This window comes from Mytilus trossulus, chromosome 2 (assembly GCF_036588685.1).
Source record: "Mytilus trossulus isolate FHL-02 chromosome 2, PNRI_Mtr1.1.1.hap1, whole genome shotgun sequence".
NCBI classification, from domain to species: domain Eukaryota; kingdom Metazoa; phylum Mollusca; class Bivalvia; order Mytilida; family Mytilidae; genus Mytilus; species Mytilus trossulus.
This window is the reverse complement of record NC_086374.1, coordinates 82,191,762-82,212,742: the sequence shown is the minus strand read 5'-3', so window position 1 is coordinate 82,212,742 and position 20,981 is coordinate 82,191,762. Positions and strand designations below refer to the sequence as shown.

The following is a 20,981-nucleotide window of genomic DNA, read 5'->3' as shown; positions in this document are numbered from 1 at the left end:
TGAAAGGGAAAGGGATAGTAGTTATGACGTAAGGAACATATCCAATATCATTTGTGAAATGGTTATTTCATAACGGTCAACCAACTCATGATGGCATCCGTACAATTTATGAAGGGATGATTTCAACTTCACCATTTGGAACTCTTTGTTTAATAGCTTCCTTGTGTGCAGCAACCCTCTATCAAGAACATCATAATAGGAAATGCAAGCACAGGAATATATTGTATCAATTGGGAGATATATACCCCGTATGGAGATGCTGCTGGAATGTTGCAAGTTCCCAATTGGGAAGCTGAAATCATCTCTTTTGTCGTAAAGTTTTGTTTTCATCTGACCCTAATTGTCAATTTCTAGATGTCAGTCAAGATAAGGCTTATTATTAGGCTGACTTTACTGTATCTGTAGTATCCTTTTAAGTTTATCTCTAATTTGATGGGATAGATGCTTTCAACAAATTTTGAATTATTTAGTGAAAGAACGTCATCTTTATAGCGGAAAGTAGAGTTAAAGGATATTGCTAACTTCTTATCTTTCTTCCTAAGAAGTTCTTGGAAGTCAGCCTCATAATAATAAAGGATCTAGTTGGAAAGAGGGGCACAATTGGTTTCCATTGGAATGCAGACAGTCTGTTGAAAAACATATCCTCTGAACGTACCAAATATGTTGTCAATAAAAAAATCAAGCATCTTGATAATGTCAGTTTCAGAATATTTTTTGTTTGAATCAGAGTTATCCTTTACAATATAGGATTTATCCCTTCCTAAGACAAGATACTTGTATCTACCGTTGTTGACCATTGTTTTTTTATGGATCACAGCAATACCAACTCTTTCAATTTGGTTTTTAGTTTAGAATGTGGTATACTTGTGTAAAGTGTAGAAAAGTAAAAGTTTTAATACTATTGCAAGATGAAAGAGAATAAGACTGTATGTACTCTAAAAGATCTTTGGAATTTATAAGTATCCACGTGGACGTCTCATTCAGGTCACCTCTAGAATAGGCAGTTTCACAATATAAACATTGAAGCCTATCTTTGATTACTGATAAAATAGATGTTTATATTAATTTAGAAAGAGGTTTCGCGGAACACTTGGAAGACCCAGCAATATACCATTGTTTGTAAGGACACTTATGCAGTTTAGGTATCCAATATAGTAACTTATACTATTTATTATTATTTTAACCTTATTTTGCATGATTTAAAAAACAACAATAAATATAGGTGAGCGACACAGGCTCTTGATAGCCACTAGTTCTAATAATTACCTGATCCATATTAATATTGTAAAGAAAACCAAGCAGTTGGGCCTTAGTGTTAAACTATAAATGTATATCCCTTAATTATAATAGTGTGTTGCTTTAAGAATGTGTTTTGTAAGATATTTCAAGTAAATACAAATGTATGGTATATCAATCTTTGTAAGAATAACAGACTCATTAATTAAAAATCAACTTGTATTAACTTTAAGATGCATTAAATATCAACAATACATACAAATATAAGATAACTTAACAGTATTCTATTCTAACAAATGAATACTTTATTACCCTTAAAATATTGAGAATTAATGAAAATGGATAGAGGAAAAACGTACCCAGAAAATTATTAACTGTAGTTTGGTAATCAGCAAATGGTAAATTAAACTTTATGCCAATAGATAAAGTTTCTCTCGAGAAGTTATTCTCTAAATGCAACTTGTTAAGGAACTAACAAACCTACATTATATGGAAGAAGTCCCCTCTGACATTGTAATACTGTTGGCTCTCCGGTTACTTGGTCTTGTACATGGTATCTGTACATGTAAATTAAAATTGCTTTGACTATTGGTGTGTGTTCCTTGCCCAGTGTTTAGTTGTACTGAAGTCTTATCCATATTCTCCCCAGTATTTACACTTGGGTAAACCATTTACCATCATGGTTTACCATTTACTATTTAGGAAAATTACTTAATTACCAAAACTGGAACTGGTGACTACCAAAATAGGTAATGACGTCATTATACATCTTTTGAAGTTAACAATGCACAGATGTTCTGAGTGTTATAACATAGGCAAGAATACACCTAGGGGCATTATATTTTTCATTCTGTGCGTCAGTCGTCTCACAGGTTTATGGTTTTGGTCAAGGTAGTTTTGGATGAAGTTGAAGTCCAATCAACATACTTAGTAATCAACATACTTAGTACATGTGTTCCCTATGATATGCTCTCTCTAATTTAAATGCCAAATTAGAGTTTTTACCTCATTTGTAAGGTCCACTGAACATAGAAAATTAATGGTGTGAGTTGGGAATCCACATGAACTATGGACACATTCTTGTTTTGATGATTAGTTGTTATTTGAACATGTCGAATGCAGGTGCCAAATTAAGAAATATAATTTTTCATAAAACTCCTTTTTCTATGAAACTATATTTTGAAATAGTATTAACTGTTTTGTTTTCTCTTTTAAAGTTATGTACCTTGCATTAAAGTGTGCTAGCAGCTCTAATATTTTGTAGAGATGTCTGGGTTGCCTAGGGCCATAATAAATAATAGGTTTGTTTGCCCAAACGCTACCTACCCAGAAAAAAGCTGCTTACTCAAATTCTTTTATTGTCCTGATTTGAAGAAGGTTTTTTTTATCAGATAGGCATGATGACTAATAAACATCTGATACTTCAATTTCTTTTTTTGAAGAAAAAAAAAAGAAAATGCCTACCTACCTACCCACTGTCTCAACCTTTGGGTAGGGTTTGGGCAAACCAAAATACTTTTAAGTGTGGCCTAGATGATTAGGAATTCATTCTAACATTACATACATATATTGTGTTTCATGTTAAAATATTTGAAATGAATTGTGACTGACTGAAATGTTGCAGTTAGTTTTATGCATGATATTCCATAGAAGTTTATACACATGTATTTATTATTGTGTATTTGACACTTGACAGGACATGTATTTAAGTGATTTTTAATATTTCCCTGTTAGAATGGACTTAATCTATATGAAAAAGAAGATGTGGTATGATTGCCAATGAGATAACTCTTCACAAGAGACCAAATGACACAGAAATTAACAAATATAGGTCACTGTATGGCCTTCAACAATGAGCAATGCCCATACTGCTAAACTGTTAATTTTAAGATCTTCAGTTTTACTTATTAAGCTTGCTTATTTTGGACCTATTCTTATTAGATTTTATCCTTAAAGAATTGAAATGGCTAAAATAAAATTGACATTCTAGCCTTTGATTAAATTTGTTTTAAAATTTGGGTGTTTGACCAATGTCTACTGTTCTTGGTTACAATAATTCTCTTTATACAGGAGTGTATCATATATATGCATTGACAAATAGTTGTATAAAGAACAACTGTTTACAATTTAAGATAAACATTGAGAAAACTCATGCTTCCTTTCAGTTTGTAAATATTTAACTCACACAAGTAAATAAACATGTTTTGAAACAAAAGCTGATCAATACACTGGCCTAATCTTAGGACAACATTGACCTAGTTTAAGGACACTGATTTTCCAATACACCAATAAGGATCAGGATTGGATATAATGTCAATACATATAATTTTATCAATGGTTGAATAATTAATATTGGGTTCAAGGTTACACATGGTTTAAATGTTTTGTTATTAGTTCCATACAAGTGGTTGTGATTTTGCCAAGACATTGATTATGAATTATTAATTACATATTGATGTTGTTAATTGTATATTACAGACCACATGTATAATTAGATAGTACAAGGATTGGACCGATGTATTACAAATTTAGGTAAGTAAAACATAGGTTTTTTTAGTAGATGCTGATGGCATGCTAGGACCAATAAATTGTAATAGTTTGATTATTCAAAATTTCAAAAAGATATTTCAAAGACCTATTTAAATGAGCTAATGAAATTCTCCTGGGAAGTTACATTTCTCAATCTCTTTAGGTTAATGCAGTAAACTGGTACGAACCAGTCAGTCACTCAATGTTAAGCAGCCAGCAACCATATCTTGGTTATATTGTATGTGTTAATGATTTTTTTTGTTCAGTTTTAGGGACTTGTCCTAAGGCAATGGATGAATGTCAATTTTGAAATAAACCATTTATAAAAATCCTGCGAAAAATAAAATCACAGCAAGTTCAGGAAGCCATGTATTAACAACAATCCAATTTTAGAATTTAAAAAAAGAAGTACAAATTATACAAGGTTATTTTTAAATTTTTGATTTACAGATCTATCAACCAAATTTTTCAAAATTTTATTCTTTCAAAGTGATTATCCCTGAATTATGAAGACATAGCAGCTTATTCAGGTACCACTAGTCTTAAGGATGCCGCCATAGAAATCAGAGGAGCGTTTTAAAATTCATGAGGCCATTGGTTCCTGTGCATTTGGAATTCATATATTCCAAAAGTTTTGACAAATACAGCTATCCTAATCTTTCCCTAGGGTAGAAATTCCTTATTTTCTTCTAAATTTATATTCAAAGTTTATATGTAAACTTAAATTAATAAATATGACCAAATCTATGATATTTTTTCTAGTGGCAACTGAACCAGACTTAATTTTGACCTACTAAGATATTATCTGACATGTATAACATGTACTAATTTCAGTATAGACATGACAAGTGTTTGATGTATGTTTAAAAATATTCCTTATTTAACATTTACTAACACTAGACAGAGTATGTCAGCACAGGTATTACATAATAGGTAAGGTCTTTTAAGATTGCTATTTTTACTCATGTAGATTCGAGGGTTTTAAATTTAATATTGTGTCAAGGTTTTGTTTTGTTTTTGTTTGTTAATTTTAACTATGTCATGTATGTAATTATATTTGAATTTGAAATATAGGACATGCAATTTTAATATTCTCTATTTTTTAAAGTCCTTGAATTAACAATTTTATATTTAATTGTGATTTGAAATATTCTTTTTATAAATTCACTTAATAGGTGAAAATAGTGTCTGTATTTTCAATTTGTGGTATGAAGCATGAAATGTGCATTTATTAAATTTCTAAAAGATGCATTCAGTTGTAATGGCACTATGCAGTTAGGAAGAAAAAAAAACATTTATCAATTTGAATATTTATAATTATAAAATAACATTGAGAATGGAAATGGGGAATGTGTCAAATAGACAACAACCCGACCATAGAAAAGACAACAGCAGAAGGTCACCAACAGGTCTTCAATGAAGCGAGAAATTCCTGCACTCGGAGGCGTCCTTCAGCTGGCCCCTAAACAAATATATACTAGTTCAGTGATAATGAACACCATACTAAACAAATAGTACACAAGAAACTAAAATTGAAAATAATACAAGACTAGCAAAGGCCAGAGGCTCCTGACTAGGGACAGGCGCAAAAATGTGGCGGGGTTAAACATGTTTGTGAGATCTCAACCCATCCCCTATACCTCTAGCCAATGTAGAAAAGTAAACGCATAACAATACGCACATTAAAATTCAGTTCAAGAGAAGTCAATATATCAATTCATATCCCAAGGATTAAGACATATTTTCATATCATACTTTTCAGGTAATAGTTTATTTTTTTGGCCCAATTCAACACATGAAGCAAACTAATTGAATTATTGAACTTAAGTTTTCAGTGCAAAATTGTGCTCAATTTTCTTTTATTCTTATTTATGAACATTTCTTGACAAACTTGAACTCATCAATTCTTATGTGTTTCACACACAAAAATATCATTAGTCAGCTGAACTTCATGACTCACATCAAATTTTAGATGTAGAATTTTTGAAAACCCTATGCCAGATTTCAAAGTCGGCATACATGTAATTTGAAAGTCAAATACCACTTCTGCTGACATGTCAAGGTCGAGACTAAATGACTGTAAATTAGTTTCAATTTATTAATTGATGAATTCTTGTCTATGATTTGTCAATGTTATTGTACTTAATCTTGTGAAGCCAAATATATAATGACATTTATGAAGCAAATAGGACCAACCACATGATTTCCAATATATACAGTCTGAACATAACCATGATAGGGGTTCTTAGTCAGATGATCCCATGTTTCAATATTAGAGATTCTGAATTAAATGAGCCATCTCTCTTTGTAAGAGATTCAGTTCAATGCTACATGCCTTATTTGTGAGGTTGTTTTCCATTGGTTATTTTAGGTTTTTGAACAACACTTGGTCAAGATATCCTGACTTTGTGAAGGCACATTGTTTGTGAAATAAATAGGGTTGTCAACGGTTAACCGGTTAATCGGTCGAACGACCGAATACCGAATACCAAAAACGCTAACCGGTTAACCGGACTTTTTTTTAATTTCGATAGATTTGATATAAATTTGTGTTGAAAATCAAATCATTAAAAGTTATGTTTTATTTAAAAATTGTCTTCGAGGTTATTAGTTTGACAGATCAATTGTCCAGTATATTGATTGCTATTGTTAATCCTAAATAAATTAATTAGAGTTCTGGGTAGGATCTTCAAAAAACATAATTAGTAAAAATGTTTTTTTAACAGTAACTTTAAATCAGTAATGAGATTTAATTTTACTAATTACTTCATTATTTCATTTTCGATCTTATTTTGTGTAAACCTAAATTTAAATGTGCAACCTCCTTAGTGCAAGGGTTAGACTTACTTTAAATTCAAAAATTGTGAAATACAAACCAATGTGAATGTACTCAATGTATACGTAAAAGTACGAGTAACATGCTTAAAGAAAAACTCTGCGAAGAAACAGGTCTTACAGCATGTACAATGACCTATAGTTGTTAATTTCTGTGTCATTTTGGTCTCTTTGAAGAATTGTCTCATTTGCAATCATACCACATCTTCTTTTTTTAATTTAAAAAATCATTTCAAAGTGAAACACACTCCATTATTTTCGGAGACAACAAGAGAAAAGGAAAGAATAATCGGTTTCAGACATATGACATATTCAATTCTACGAGATAAAGATTGTTTTTTTTTTTATTTTTTAATCTGAAGTTGGTACACACGCTATAGTTGGATACGGTGTTTTTGATTATTAAAAGTCAAACCTCGCCAGGAATCCTCACAGCCAAGCCTTGTAATGCTAAAGAAAAGATCAATTCTAAAAGCGTATTTATGACTTGGATGAAAGGTCAAATTGACACTCATACCACATCTTATATCTATGTGTAGGGTTCTATTGATAAGGCTTTCGAACACCAACTTAAATTACCGGTTAACCGGTTAATTGGTCGAACGATTATCCGAGTAACCGGTTAGGCAAAAGTGTACGATTTGACAACACTAAAAATAAATGAACTTATAATTTAAATATAAATCAAAGCCTCCCAAGCAGAAAGCGATTAAGGACCAGATAAAGATCCATCATATATTTTCCGTGTTTAGTTATCAGCTCATGATATAAGTAGCTCATCATATTTCAAAGGCTGCGTGGTTTTATAAATACAATTGAAACTTTTAATATTTTAAAGCACTTATCGAGCTTGTAGGTTTGAATAAGTTGAATAAAAGCTGTAAACTCCTTGAAAATGAATAAATGATATTTTCCAATGATTTTTAAAACTCTACAGGAAACAGATTAAGAACTAGTGATTTGCATATTCATATATTTTTTTTTACATAATGTTTGCAATTGATTAAAATCAGATTGAAGTTCTTTATGTAAATTTTATATTCAGTAGATGATACAGCAATTATGTTTGTCCTCTAAATGTCCTTGTAGTTAAAATGTCTTACATTAATATATATACTTCTATTTTATTTTTAATGTAAAGACATTGTAATAAGTTTTAACTGAAGAAAAATATGATAATATAGATGTGCATGATGTGAGACAAGGTTTTGATGCTTGGCTCCTATCCATATTTATGGGGGGGGGGGGGGGGAATCATTGGTTGCTTGTTACTGTGACTGCTGCACTGTAAGTGTTGCTCTGTGCCTATTGCAGTTTAACAAATTGCTCATTAAGAAAGTAGGAATTTAACAAAAAAAATCAAATTTGTTTCAAACATGACACCTTATAAGTTATTTGGTTCGCTACTGACCCCCTACAGATCCATAGAGGGTTAGTAAAATCCATAGCCATGATAGGGGGAGAGGCCGAATCCCCTATGAATTTTATTCACCCTCTATGGATCCGTAGGGGGTTAGATGTTAACCGTATAACCCCATACAGTCTCATAGGGGGTCACCACGTGACGGCGTTTAACCAATCACGTGATAATTTATCTGTAGTCCGATAATAATATTTAACTTTATTGAATTTATGAGTAAAATTTAAAGTTCATTGATTCCTCTCTTTCTCTTAAGTTCATATATAACAGAGTTACACTATTTGAAACATGCACATTGTTTTAATTAGATATAGGAAGATGTGGTGTGATTGCAAATGAGACGACTCTCCATCCAAATAACAATTTATAAAAGTAAACCATTATAGGTCAATGTACGGCCTTCAACACAGAGCCTTGGCTCACACCGAACAAAAAACTATAAAGGGCCCCAAAATTACTACATGTAGTGTAAAACCATTAAAACGGGAAAACCAAAGGTTTGATACAGTTAAAAAAAAATAACCTGTAGTACTACTTTAAATGATTGTGTCTTTATTTTGAACTCCACAATCTATGATAAAATTCTGTGCTCTCCTTTTGTATACATGACATATATATATATTGTACCTGTCAATGTCAATTATTCTTGACTTGTCATAATATAAACCACTTAAGGTAAGCATAGGTATATTCCCTAATTATGAAATGTACAAAAAAAAATAAAAAAATATTGTATATATGTTGTAAAATTGGGGAAATTTATAACTATTCTTGGATTTTGTCATTAATTTTAAGTCCCAAAGGTAACCAACAATATAAATGTATAGACTATAGATATAATGGTTTATTAGTATATATATAGTAAAATTATAGAAACAATGCTAATATTTGTACAAGGTAAACCAAATTTAGTTATGTTCCCTAATTAAGAATAATACATGTTATTGAAATATGTACAGGTAGTGGAGTTTTATGAGAAACTAAAGAGGTCATTATGAAGTTGGAAATATCAGAGATCATGGATTATTTAGAAATATAAAAGGTCTTTGACGCCTCCGGGTGCAGGAATTTCTCGCTACATTGAAGACCTGTTGGTGACCTTCTGCTGTTTTTTATTTGGTCGGGTTGTTGTCTCTTTGACACATTCCCCATTTCCATTCTCAATTTTATTTGAAGAGGGCATAATGAATAGGGGGATCGGACCTTTATTAGGACTCTGGGATTGGATGTTTTTTAGCTTGGGATTTCAGGATTGACCCTTTCGGGATCCAGGAATTTATTTTTCCAATTTCGGGACTTCTGGAATTTGTGTTTTTAAGCCCCGGGATTTTGTGATTTTAAACCTGGGATTTCAGGATCAGGACCCCTCCTATCCCCCCTCAATAAAGATGGAAACATTAAGATGAAATCAATTTCTGCATTCTCTCCAGGTAGCACTTTTTTCATTTTGTTGTGTTTCCATCAATTTAGTGACAGTAAGACCTAAGACCAATAATAGATTTTTATACAAGTCTCTCTATAGGCTTATATTTGAGAGTTACATGATAAATAATAATAATGTCATTGTGTAGCCATATTAACATTTAGGCGTTTAAAGTAAGCTTTATTTGTGGGTCTAGTGATTCTAGTACCACAGTGATATGTTGGCTAATGTCACTAAAGATGATTGGATAATAAATGTGCAACCTCTATACATACATCTATCAGAGATGATATCATCTTGGGTTTTAAATTTACTCCTAAATGGAACTATGGGTTGATATTTTAGATCTTAAGCCTATTTTAAATGTCTTTTAACATCTATTTTACAAAAGGTACACTAATCAAAGTTTTATCACCTTGACATTAAAATATGCATTAGTAGAGGTCATTCACCTCTAGAGCAATCACCAATAGGGCATTGAAGTTATGACCATACACCTGTAATTGATGATGTCATAATATAACCACATGGTTTCAAATTTGCAATTCATATTCTTTGTTCAGGTGCTTGTAAGTAAATTTTGGTTTTTATTTGATTATTTGAGAAGTGTTTTGGTTTTTGAAATACTTTTAATTGCTAGTTTTTTTTTATACATCTGTACATTTTTTTTATTCGCCCCCTGTTGTAAAGTTATGTTTTAAATATTTGAATCCATAAATAACTATTCATATTTTATCTTCTTAAAGCAGAGGAAATGAAATTTTTACATAACTTTAAAATGTTTTATGCCTTTTAAAGCACAAAGACCATTTTAAGAACTGGAATACAAAAAAGAGTTAGTATAAAACTTATACACATAAATGTACTTGTTTAGTGTATTCAAGTTAGGTCATAAAGTGTAATGACGTAAATTACATATTCAGAACTTTTTTGAGCTTAAACTTATTTAGAGCTGATATGTGTATTCCTGCATCCAGACTTCTTTAAAACTGAGGTTTACTGTGCATATTGCTTTGTGTTTCTTTATTCTACAGTGCATTGGCATGAGGTATAGGGTAGGAGGGTTCAGATCTGATAGATAAATGTAAAACAACTCAAATGAGAAAACTAAGCCTGATTTACATTTTAAACAATGCATTTCTTTCTGAATTTCCTTCTAAGATGCAGAATATTGTTACTGAATTATATTGGTTACCATTTTCTGGGCCCTATCTAGCTTGCTGTTCGGTGTGAGCCAAGGCTTTGTGTTGAAGACTGTACTTTGACCTATAATGGTTTACTTTTTATACGACCGCAAAATTTGAAAAAAATTTCATCGTATATTGCTATCACGTTGGCGTCTGCTGCGTCGTCGTCAATGTCCGAATACTTTTAGTTTTCGCACTCTAACTTTAGTAAAAGTGAATAGAAATCTATGAAATTATGCCCAAATAAGCATTATTCTTGTTTTTTTGCACAATAACTTTAGTATAAGTGAATAGAAATCAATGAAATTTAAACACAAGGTTTATGAAATGGAAGGTTGGGATTGATTTTGGGAGTTTTGGTCCTTACAGTTTGGGAATAAGGGCCCAAAGGGTCCAAAACTAAACTTTGTTTGATTTCATCAAAAATTGAATAATTGGGGTTCTTTGATATGCGGAATCTAGCTGTGTATGTAGATTTATTATTTTTGGTCCCGTTTTCAAATTGGTCTACATTAAGGTCCAAAGGGTCAAAAATTAAACTTAGTTTGATTTTAACAAAAATTGAATCTTTGGGGTTCTTTGATATGCTGAATCTAAAAATGTACTTAGATTTTTTATTATTGGCCCAGTTTTCAAGTTGGTCCAAATCGGGGTCCAAAATTAAACTTTGTTTGATTTCATCAAAAATTGAATAATTGGGGTTCTTTGATATGCCAAATCTAACTGTGTTAGTAGATTCTTAATTTTTGGTCCCGTTTTCAAATTGGTTTTCATTAAGATCCAAAGGGTCCAAAATTAAACTAAGTTTGATTTTAACAAAAATTAAATACTTGGGCTTCTTTGATATGCTGAATCTAAACATGTACTTAGATTTTTTATTATAGGCAAAGTTTTCAAGTTGGTCCAAATCAGGATTCAAAATTATTAAGTATTGTGCAATAGCAAGAAATTTTCAATTGCACAGTATTCAGCAGTAGCAAGAAATCTTCAATTGTACAGTATTGTGCAATAGCAAGAAATTTTCAATTGCACAGTATTCAGCAGTAGCAAGAAATCTTCAATTGTACAGTATTGTGCAATAGCAAGAAATTTTCAATTGCACAGTATTGTTCAATAGCAAGAAATCTTCAATTGACAGTATTGCGCAATAGCAAGAAATATCTAATTTCACAATATTGTGCAATAGCAATTGGAGTTATCTTTCTTTGTCCAGAATAGATATTTGTGCAAAAGCAAGATATTTTCAATATTCTTTGTAAATTTGAGTTATCTTTCTTTGTCCAGAATAGTAGTTGAATCAACTTAAATCATTGTTTTATACAATAATCAATGTATTTTCACCATTACTACCAACTGATAAATTAAAACAATCTTTACCATTCAGTGATAACAAGCACTTTTTTTTTACATTTTAATATTTTATGATGTATTTAAACGAGCAGTTATTGTTGCAAATTCCATTAGAAATTGGAATTGAGATCAGGTTTGGAATAAGGGAAAGTTTTTCTCATTTCAGATTTCATAAATAAAAATAAAATTTCTTCAAATATTTTTTTGAGAGGATTATTATTCAACAGCATAGTGAATTGCTCAAAGGCAAAAAAATTTGTTAAGTTCATCAGACCACATTCATTCTGTGACAGAAACCTATGCTGTGTCAACTATTTAATCACAATCCAAATTTAGAGCTGAATCCAGCTTGAATGTTGTGTCCACACTTTCCTCAACCGTTCAGGGTTCAACCTCTGCGGTCGTATAAAGCTGTGCCCTGTGGAGCATCTGGTTCTAATTGTGACTATGGAGAGTTGTCTCATTGGCACTCACACGAGGGTAGTAAGGGGGGTACCTTCAATAAGAATAAAAGTAAAAATTCTTGTCAAATTTTCCAAATGACACTAACGATAATTATTTGAGACCTAGACGACAAAGCAGGTGAAATTTTAACCAATTTGTCAATAGAAGTAGCCTTAAGTGACTGGTTGACACCTGACAGTAAAGGGCATTTACTACCCTCTCCTATCAAATCTTATATATATATATATTACAAGTTTTTAATATCAATGCAAACATTTGAAAATTGGTAATAAATAAGGATCTTAATGCAATGCCAAAAACTAAAAGGATTAAATCTTAAGTCATTATGTCTGTATTTATTATATAACAAGTTCTGTGTTGTGTTACACAAGAGTCTACCTGTAAAGCCAGGTATGCTTAGAAGTACATGAAGTATGTTAAGATTACATTGTAATCAAGTAAGTTAATATTTATCTTGTATGAATATGATATTTATTTAATTGCATAATTGATGTTTGATCTATGCCACCTCAGCACACAAAAAGGCTATATTGGGGCAATGTTTTATTAGCGACTGAAATTTTTGGGGTTTTCTTTTTTTTTTAACCTCATCTAGTCTTAAAGGCCATCTCGTTTCGTTCATTCATTCCATCACAACATTGTCCTTTTTCAAAGATCATCTCCTAAAACCACTGGACCAAACTTAATTACCCTGAGAGTTAAATTCAGAAATTATTGTGAGGGTTTTATTAATGTAAATAATGTGAATTGAAGGGGGATGGGTATTGCAATAATAAAAACTCACTTTGGATATCTGTAAATAATTCAACAGCAAATGTCGGTTTTTTTTTACAGATTTGACATTTGTCAGGCCTTTTATAGACAAATTTATTTTTTCTCATTGTTTTAACTGCAAAGTGACCTCTGGTTGCAGTGGCAGATTCAAGGGGGGACCAACCCTCCCTTTTTTTGGACGATCAATGCATTTGAATGGGGACTTTAGTTGGAACACCACTTTTGTACTGGGTTAGGAACACACACACACCCCCCTTGGGTTTTAATAAAACCCTGGATCTGCCCCTGGATTGCTTTTTCTTTGTCATTTGAAATCTGTTGGATAGTTATCTAAATTTGTAATCATACCACATTTTGTTACCATAATATATGATTATTGTAAGAACTTCATATTTTGCTGAAGAAGAGTAAATATTGACCCTTTTTATAAAAACATGAAGAAGAAAGCCCTCAATATGATTCAACTTGACATGGAATAACGTTAATGTTTACAGTACATCTCTAGTTCACTAGCTCAAAAGGAAACTACATGACCTTTTATGTTGTGGCTGTCCCACTGCCCTGGGTCACCGTATATAATTGTTTAAGATTAGACTCCTAAGACCATGAACTCTTTTGTCAAGAGATAATATTTGAGATATTCATTAAGGTAAGATTAAATGTATAAACAATGGGTCCAAAGTAATTATACCATTAGAGGTTATATTATCAGTTTTTGTATCACTAATGCATAACTAGTATATATTTGTTTACGGGCTAGCTGAAGGACGCCTCCAGGTGCGGGATTTTCTCGTTACATTGAAGACCTGTTGGTGACCTTCTGCTGTTGTTTTTTCTATGGTCAGGTTGTTGTCTCTTTGATACATTCCCCATTTCCATTCTCAATTTTATAGTCTTAATAGATTGTTTACATTTAGTTTTCATTTCACTATGACTGTTTGAGTTCTATTTAAGTATTGTTGAAAGGCTAAACAAAGGATGACCACTGCTTAAATTTTCACAAATATGTTGTTCCAAGTATTGTTCTGATAGAAATTATTGCAGCCAGCCATTGAGGAGGGGGATAGGAACTTTATCAGGACTCTGTGATTGGGTGTTTTTAAGCTTGGGATTTTGGGATTGACCCTTTCAGGATCCTGGAAATCTTTTTTAGAATTTCAGGACATCGGATTTTGTGTTTTTAAGCTCGGGATTTCGGGATCAGGACCCCTCCTACCCTCCCTCATAGAGCCAGATATAGATCATTGGTAAAAAATCTATTTGCAAGACCAGAAACCTTATATAACCGAAAGATCCAATATTACTTTAAAGATTTTTCAAAATATATAAGGTGGCCTCAGTGGCTTTTTTTACACTTTTATTTGACCGTCACTGATGAGTTGTTTGTAGACAAAACAAGCATTTTGAGCAAATATAAAATTTCAATCCTGGTATCTGTGATAGAGTTTATTTAGTGATTTAAGCAGTTCATCTTCATTGGCAGGTATAAACCTGTCATCCATTTTTCTTTGATTAAGCACAAAATGTTTAAAAGTTATAGAAAATTAATTTTATAAACACTTATTATATTTCATATTTTAAATTATAAAGTTTAAGATATTTAACAGTATTATGATGTTTTTGGTAACAAGAATAAAAACTGAATAGATTTGGATTACTAAAAAATATATATAGGACATCCAGGTTGAAAATATTAAAAACAAGCAGCTTTTAAAAAGTACTCAATGTTAAGCTTTCTATTAGTTGTATTTTAGCTCATTGTATAATTTTAAACACAATATTATACATATTATAACTTAATATAAAGAAAGTAGGATAAAAAGGCAAAAGTTCAAAAACTAGAATGTCTGCTTGTCTGAGGTTAAATCTCGGAATAGTTACCTTTTAGCTAGACAGGATATGTAAACATGTTCTTACTTTTGGTCCAAAGGAGTTTACAACTGAATGGATTTAAAATAAAATTCAGGAAGCTAAATAATCTACTAATTAAATTTTATATGCTTTTTCTCTATTTTCAGATTCATTTAACATTTAATGGAAAACAAGTTATAGTTGGTTACCATGGATATCATTACAAACGGCAACGACGACATACACATAAGTCAGATAGAGGCTGACCTTGAACATCAAGCAACAGGTCACAAAACCAAACTATTGACTAACCTTAATACACTTCGTAAAGAGAAGCAATTGTGTGATGCCATTCTAGTCATTGGGCGGCATGAAACTCCAGTTCACAGAGCCGTTGTGGCATCTTCCAGTACTTACTTATTGGAAATATTCAAGAAAGATAAAAAGGAAAAGAAAGAAGGGCAAACACAGAACATGTATAAGTTAAAGGACATAGACTATGAAAGTTTTCAGTTTCTATTGGATTATATCTATACTGGCAGGTTGGTATTTACGTACAGTAAATCAACACTATATAGTGAACAACAGAGTAAATTTATTTCTTCCATGTATTTTACTTGTTATAAAAAATGTTCAGAATATGTTGTTAGTGACAGAACAAGACAATAAAACATCAATTTTATTCACCCGCTATGGATCTGTAGGGGGTCAGTAGTTAACTGTATAATGAATTTATCGGACGCTGGACTTTTTCTGCTGCGTTTTGTTGAAAAATATACAATGAAACACAACAACATTAATAGATGACGTCTCCATTAACGTGTCATGAACCCCATATGAAACTTACTAACCCCATACGGTCTCATAGGGGGTCACCACTTGACTGCGTTTAACCAATCACATCGTGATAATTCATCTGTGGTCCGATAGAAAAGGTTATTTCTGTCAGAATTGTCGAATTTTTATCATATGCAGAAATATCAGGGTTTTATTTTACTGGAAAATCAAGGTATTTCATTGCAATCAAATGTAATAAATAGCATTAATAAAAAAATTCTCCCAAAATGACAGGAATGCATAATTTGTAACATATTTGTGAAAGGTAAATACTGAGCAAGCAAGTACCATTTACATGAGTGGTGGTGTTCGAATACAAAAATACCTTGGTAAATTTAATAAAAGTTGAGAATGAAAATGGGGAATATATCAAAGAGGCAACAACCTGACCAATGAACAGATAACAGCCTAAGGCCAGTAATTGGTCTTCATAAATGTTTGTACTAACTTGCACTTTATTGTTTTTGTTCCAAAAACATTTAAAGAATGACCAACATATATTAATTTTTCTAAATAAGATCACTTAATCACTGTTAATTAGCATGGATGTTCTTTGATTCTTCTGTTTTGAGCAATTTTATATTTTATTCTTCATAACTGTGCAGACCGAGTTGGACTGATCATGGCAGGAACTTTTGAGTAAGAGTATTGATGATTGTGAGCAATTCTATATATGGAATATAATTCAATCTGTTATAAAATAACTTTTTATAACACCATGTGCTCTCACGTCATTACTTTACATCCCTTGTTGTCCTTGTTTTCTATTATGAACTTTCTAGAAAAAATCACTCTCTAAAGTCAAATGTTTTAGACTTGACAGTTATGATCATGCCATGTCTGTTTCAAAATTTATTGCAGTTAGAGCAAAACTGATGAGAAAAAAATATGATTAGGTTAAGCAACCTTACAATTTTCAGAAATATCAAACATCCAATTCTAGAGTTATTGCCAATTTTGCAATTTTTGTGCTGCATTATTTCAAGGAATTGAAGAAAATTTATTTACCCTGCATCTTTTGTTAGCTTTTGTTTTTTAGCTCACCTGACCTGAAAGGTCAAGTGAGCTTTTCTCATCACTTGGCATCCGGCGTCCGTCGTCTGTCGTCCGTCGTCCGTAAACTTTTACAAAAATCTTCTCCTCTGAAACTACTGGGCCAAATTTAACCAAACTTGGCCACAATCATCCTTGGGGTATCTAGTTTTAAAAATGTGTCCGGTGACCTGGCCATCCAACCAAGATGGCCGCCATGGCTAAAAATAGAACACAGGGGTAAAATGTATATTTTGGCTTATATCTTTGAAACCAAAACATTTAGAGCAAATCTGACATGGGGTAAAATTGTTGATCAGGTCAAGATCTATCTGCCCTGAAATTTTCAGACGAATGAGACAACTTGTTGTTGGGTTGCTGCCCCTGAATTGGTTATTTTAAGGAAATTTTGCAGTTTTTGACTATTATCTTTAAAGGGAAAATTCACGATTTTTTACTTATGGTTTAAATCTGTTCATTATGACATAATATATATATTCACAAAGTTTTATCGCTATATGTGCAGTAATAAAGGAGAAATTCAATATTTAATGAAAAAATATTAACTACTTCCTGTAGGTCGTGACGTTTTCTCCTGGTTTTTGCATGCCGGGATTTAAAAAACAATCATTAAAAGTCTTGGTTTTTAATCATATTTTAACGTAATCGTAAGCGCGCCGATGACTTATGCTTTATCTAATAACCATCCGATAATAAGAAGATAAAACGCACATACGTTCAATTGTACATATTCATGAGATAAATTTTCTATGTTAAACGTATATATTCGAATTATTTTTGTAGACAACACAAAAAGTTATAAATTGATTTTTAATTAATGTATTTTCGGACTGATAAGGTGAACAAAGTAAAGTACAATAATCTGTAAAGACAATATGTTCGTGTACTCTTATTGACCTTTTACTATCTCTGCTATGACTTGGTTGATACGATGTGTGTATTCACGGTTCTGTAGCAATACTCGTAGATGGCTTGTTGAAAGGTAAATTGTTATTTGCACTTCGGTATTTAACCACGCCTCTCGGGCACACCTTGCCAGGTGTGACTGTCTATTCGGATCAGTGAATTATAAGACAAGGGGAGCATCCAATACACATATTTAAAATATATATTCAAGTTGGTGACAAATAAAAATTGATCGCCGTGGAATTATTTAATTATGTTTGGTGCTATTATTTATTTGAATTCAAATAAGTTAATTTACTAAGAAATACACAATTTTTGGTTAAAGACGGGAAACTTAATTCATATGTCCGATTGAAATGATTTACACCTTTTGTCCTTGATTGATGTCTAATAAAAAGGAGAACTTAGAAATTATAAATAGCTTTACCAAAGTATTTTTATTTGTCTTTATTAGGCAAATAAATGAATGAGAACACTTAGATTTAGACTTTTTAAAAGCCACGTACAAATTAATAACTGGAACTCACTGAAGATAACTCTACCGAAGCGGAATATAATATGAACGAATAAAGAAAAAATACTTTTGTACTTGAGAAGTCTTAAAACACTGACAGCAAATTTAAGGTCTTCTTGGAATGGAATCGAAAAATTACGAATAGATATTCTTTATCAAGTGTGAAAAACGTCAACCAAATTTAATCATAATCGGGGAAGTCCTTATTAAAGTAGTCTTCGTCTCACAACGTATAATACTTAATAACTATTTGACCAAAGATGTTTAAAAACAAAAGACAACGAATTTAATGTCATCTTTCCCTATTTTTGAATGTAATTATAATTTATAAGTCTGTTCAACTGGCAAGAATACCCCTAAAGCGGACAAATATCTGACAAGCAGTTTATTCTTTAAATTTGCTGTCATTGAATATCAAGAAAGAAAATAAATCCCGAAAATGATTTGAAACTTTAATACTCAATAGCTTTCCTAGAAAATATTCACATCCCTCGGGGATTATTAGTGTACGTCCAGTTGCATATGTCGGAACAGTTGTGGTGATGACGAATTTCTTTCTTTATTCGAGAACAATCTAATTGATATATAAATCTGTGATTTTACTATGTTCATAACTTCGATGAACCAAAGCAAGTTATAGATCGACCTGTATTTAAATCAAATTGGTCCTCCTCTTCTTCTTCTTCTTTTGGTATACAATAGTCTATCGAATTGGATGATTACATACTGTTGGTATACGTGGACTAGTCTATTTACAAAACTTTTACCCCAATTTGCACAAAATGTATGTTTCTTTCTTATGTTCAATGTATACATGTATATATTTTAAATTGCGCTGTAGTTCCGTAACTTTCTATTCGGGCGTATAAACGAATCGTCGACAAGTGCGCACATTTTTTTAATCAACATTTCTGGAATGATCCAACTATGTCCTTTACTATTGACAACGAGTAAATATTACATTGTCCCAGAGACAGATTTTCCCCAAATTAACCCTTGGAAAAAATACGTATATTTGTATATCTTCAATTTTTTTTTTTTTTTTTTTTGTATCATTTTTTTTTTTTTTATATAAATAATATTCTTTACACCAGAAATTTTATTTATAAACAAGCGTATGATTTAAGTAATGGCTAGTATATTATATCACTTTCGGACACGCAAGACAGAGATGTATATTATACATGCACCTGATAGTTCAAAATGGAAAGTTATAAGTTATCGGCCGTGTACACTGATCAATACCTACAGAAGTGAAACGATGCATGAACTTGCAGGCCCGACAGGAAATCGCTTGAATACCTGGTCGTGTCACCTTACACCCGTCACAATACCTTTGGGAGTAATACCTTAAGCCATGCGGGTGATCAGTGGAGCGAAGATCCTAATTTATTTGAATAAAGTATATTACTTTAAAGAATTATGAACGAATTAGATTTTCGAAAACAATTTTCACGGAACTCTTATTAATGATTTGAACTTTGACTTTTTAACTAATTTTAATATTAACAGTTTAAAAATAACAGACTATATGGTTATTAAAAATATAAGAACATTTTCCGAATCAAGTTAGTTAGTAAGATAAAACAACCGTACGATTGACAAGATATCGACACGTAATTACGACAACATCGGTTACTGTAGTTTTGTTTCTTTATGGTTTATAGACATATCGTGATTTTTATTTGGACAAGATAACAAAATGGCGGAAATTAAAGAACTGATACTCAAAATTTAAAATCGATGGTGATCTCTTATCTAGCGGAATAAAACTTTAATATTTATAAATTTGAGCATTTTTATACAGAATGGACATAATATGAATTTTTGATTTTTTTGCGAAGTTTCCCTTGAATACTATTATAGATAGAGATAAACTGTAAACAGCAATAATGTTCAGCAAAGTAAGACCTACAAATAGGTCAACATGACCAAAATTGTCAGTCAACCCCTTAAGGAGTTATTGCCCTTTATAGTCAATTTTTAACAACTTTTCGTCATTTTTTGTAACTTGTACAAAAATCTTCTTCTCTGAAACTACATGGCCAAATTTAACCAAACTTGGCCATAATTATCATTGTGGTATATAGTTTAAAAAATGTGTCCGATGACCCCGCCTGTCAAACAAAATGGCCGACATGGCTAAAATTAGAACATAGCGGAAAAATGCAGTTTTTGAATTATATCTTTGAAAGTAAGACATTAAGGGCAAATCTTTCAAGATTTAAATGTCCATCAGAATAAGATCTTTCCCCTCACAAATTTTCAGATGAATCCGACAACTAATTGTTGGGTTGCTGCCCTAAAATTGTTAATTTTAAGGAAATTTTGCAGTTTTTGGTTATTATCTTGAATACTATTATAGATAGAGATAAACTGTAAACAGCAATACTGTTCAGCAAAGTAAGATCTACAAATAAGTCAACATGATCAAAATTGTTAGAGGACCCCTTTAGGAGTTATTGTCCTTTATAGTCAAAATTGAACAACTTTTCATCATTTTTGTAACTTGTACAAAAATCTTCTTTTCTGAAACTATGGGCCAAATTTAAACAAACTTGGCCACAATCATTTCTAGGGTATCTATTTAAAAAAAGTGTC

General features: G+C 31.6%; 1 protein-coding gene across 3 annotated transcripts in view; it reads left to right on the top strand.

Moving 5' to 3' along the window:
- Positions 1-20,981, top strand: part of LOC134708139 (influenza virus NS1A-binding protein-like) — a 43,286-nt gene that overhangs the window by 2,138 nt on the left and 20,167 nt on the right. For 2 of the 3 annotated variants that reach the window (XM_063568450.1, XM_063568451.1), the window contains exons 2-3: positions 3,715-3,768; positions 15,238-15,612. In XM_063568450.1, the coding sequence (XP_063424520.1) occupies positions 15,281-15,612 (332 nt within the window). In that variant the 5' untranslated portion in view covers positions 3,715-3,768; positions 15,238-15,280. Of the gene's footprint in view, positions 1-3,714; positions 3,769-4,627; positions 4,699-15,237; positions 15,613-20,981 lie in introns of those variants that run through there. The other variant, XM_063568452.1, reaches the window with a different exon arrangement.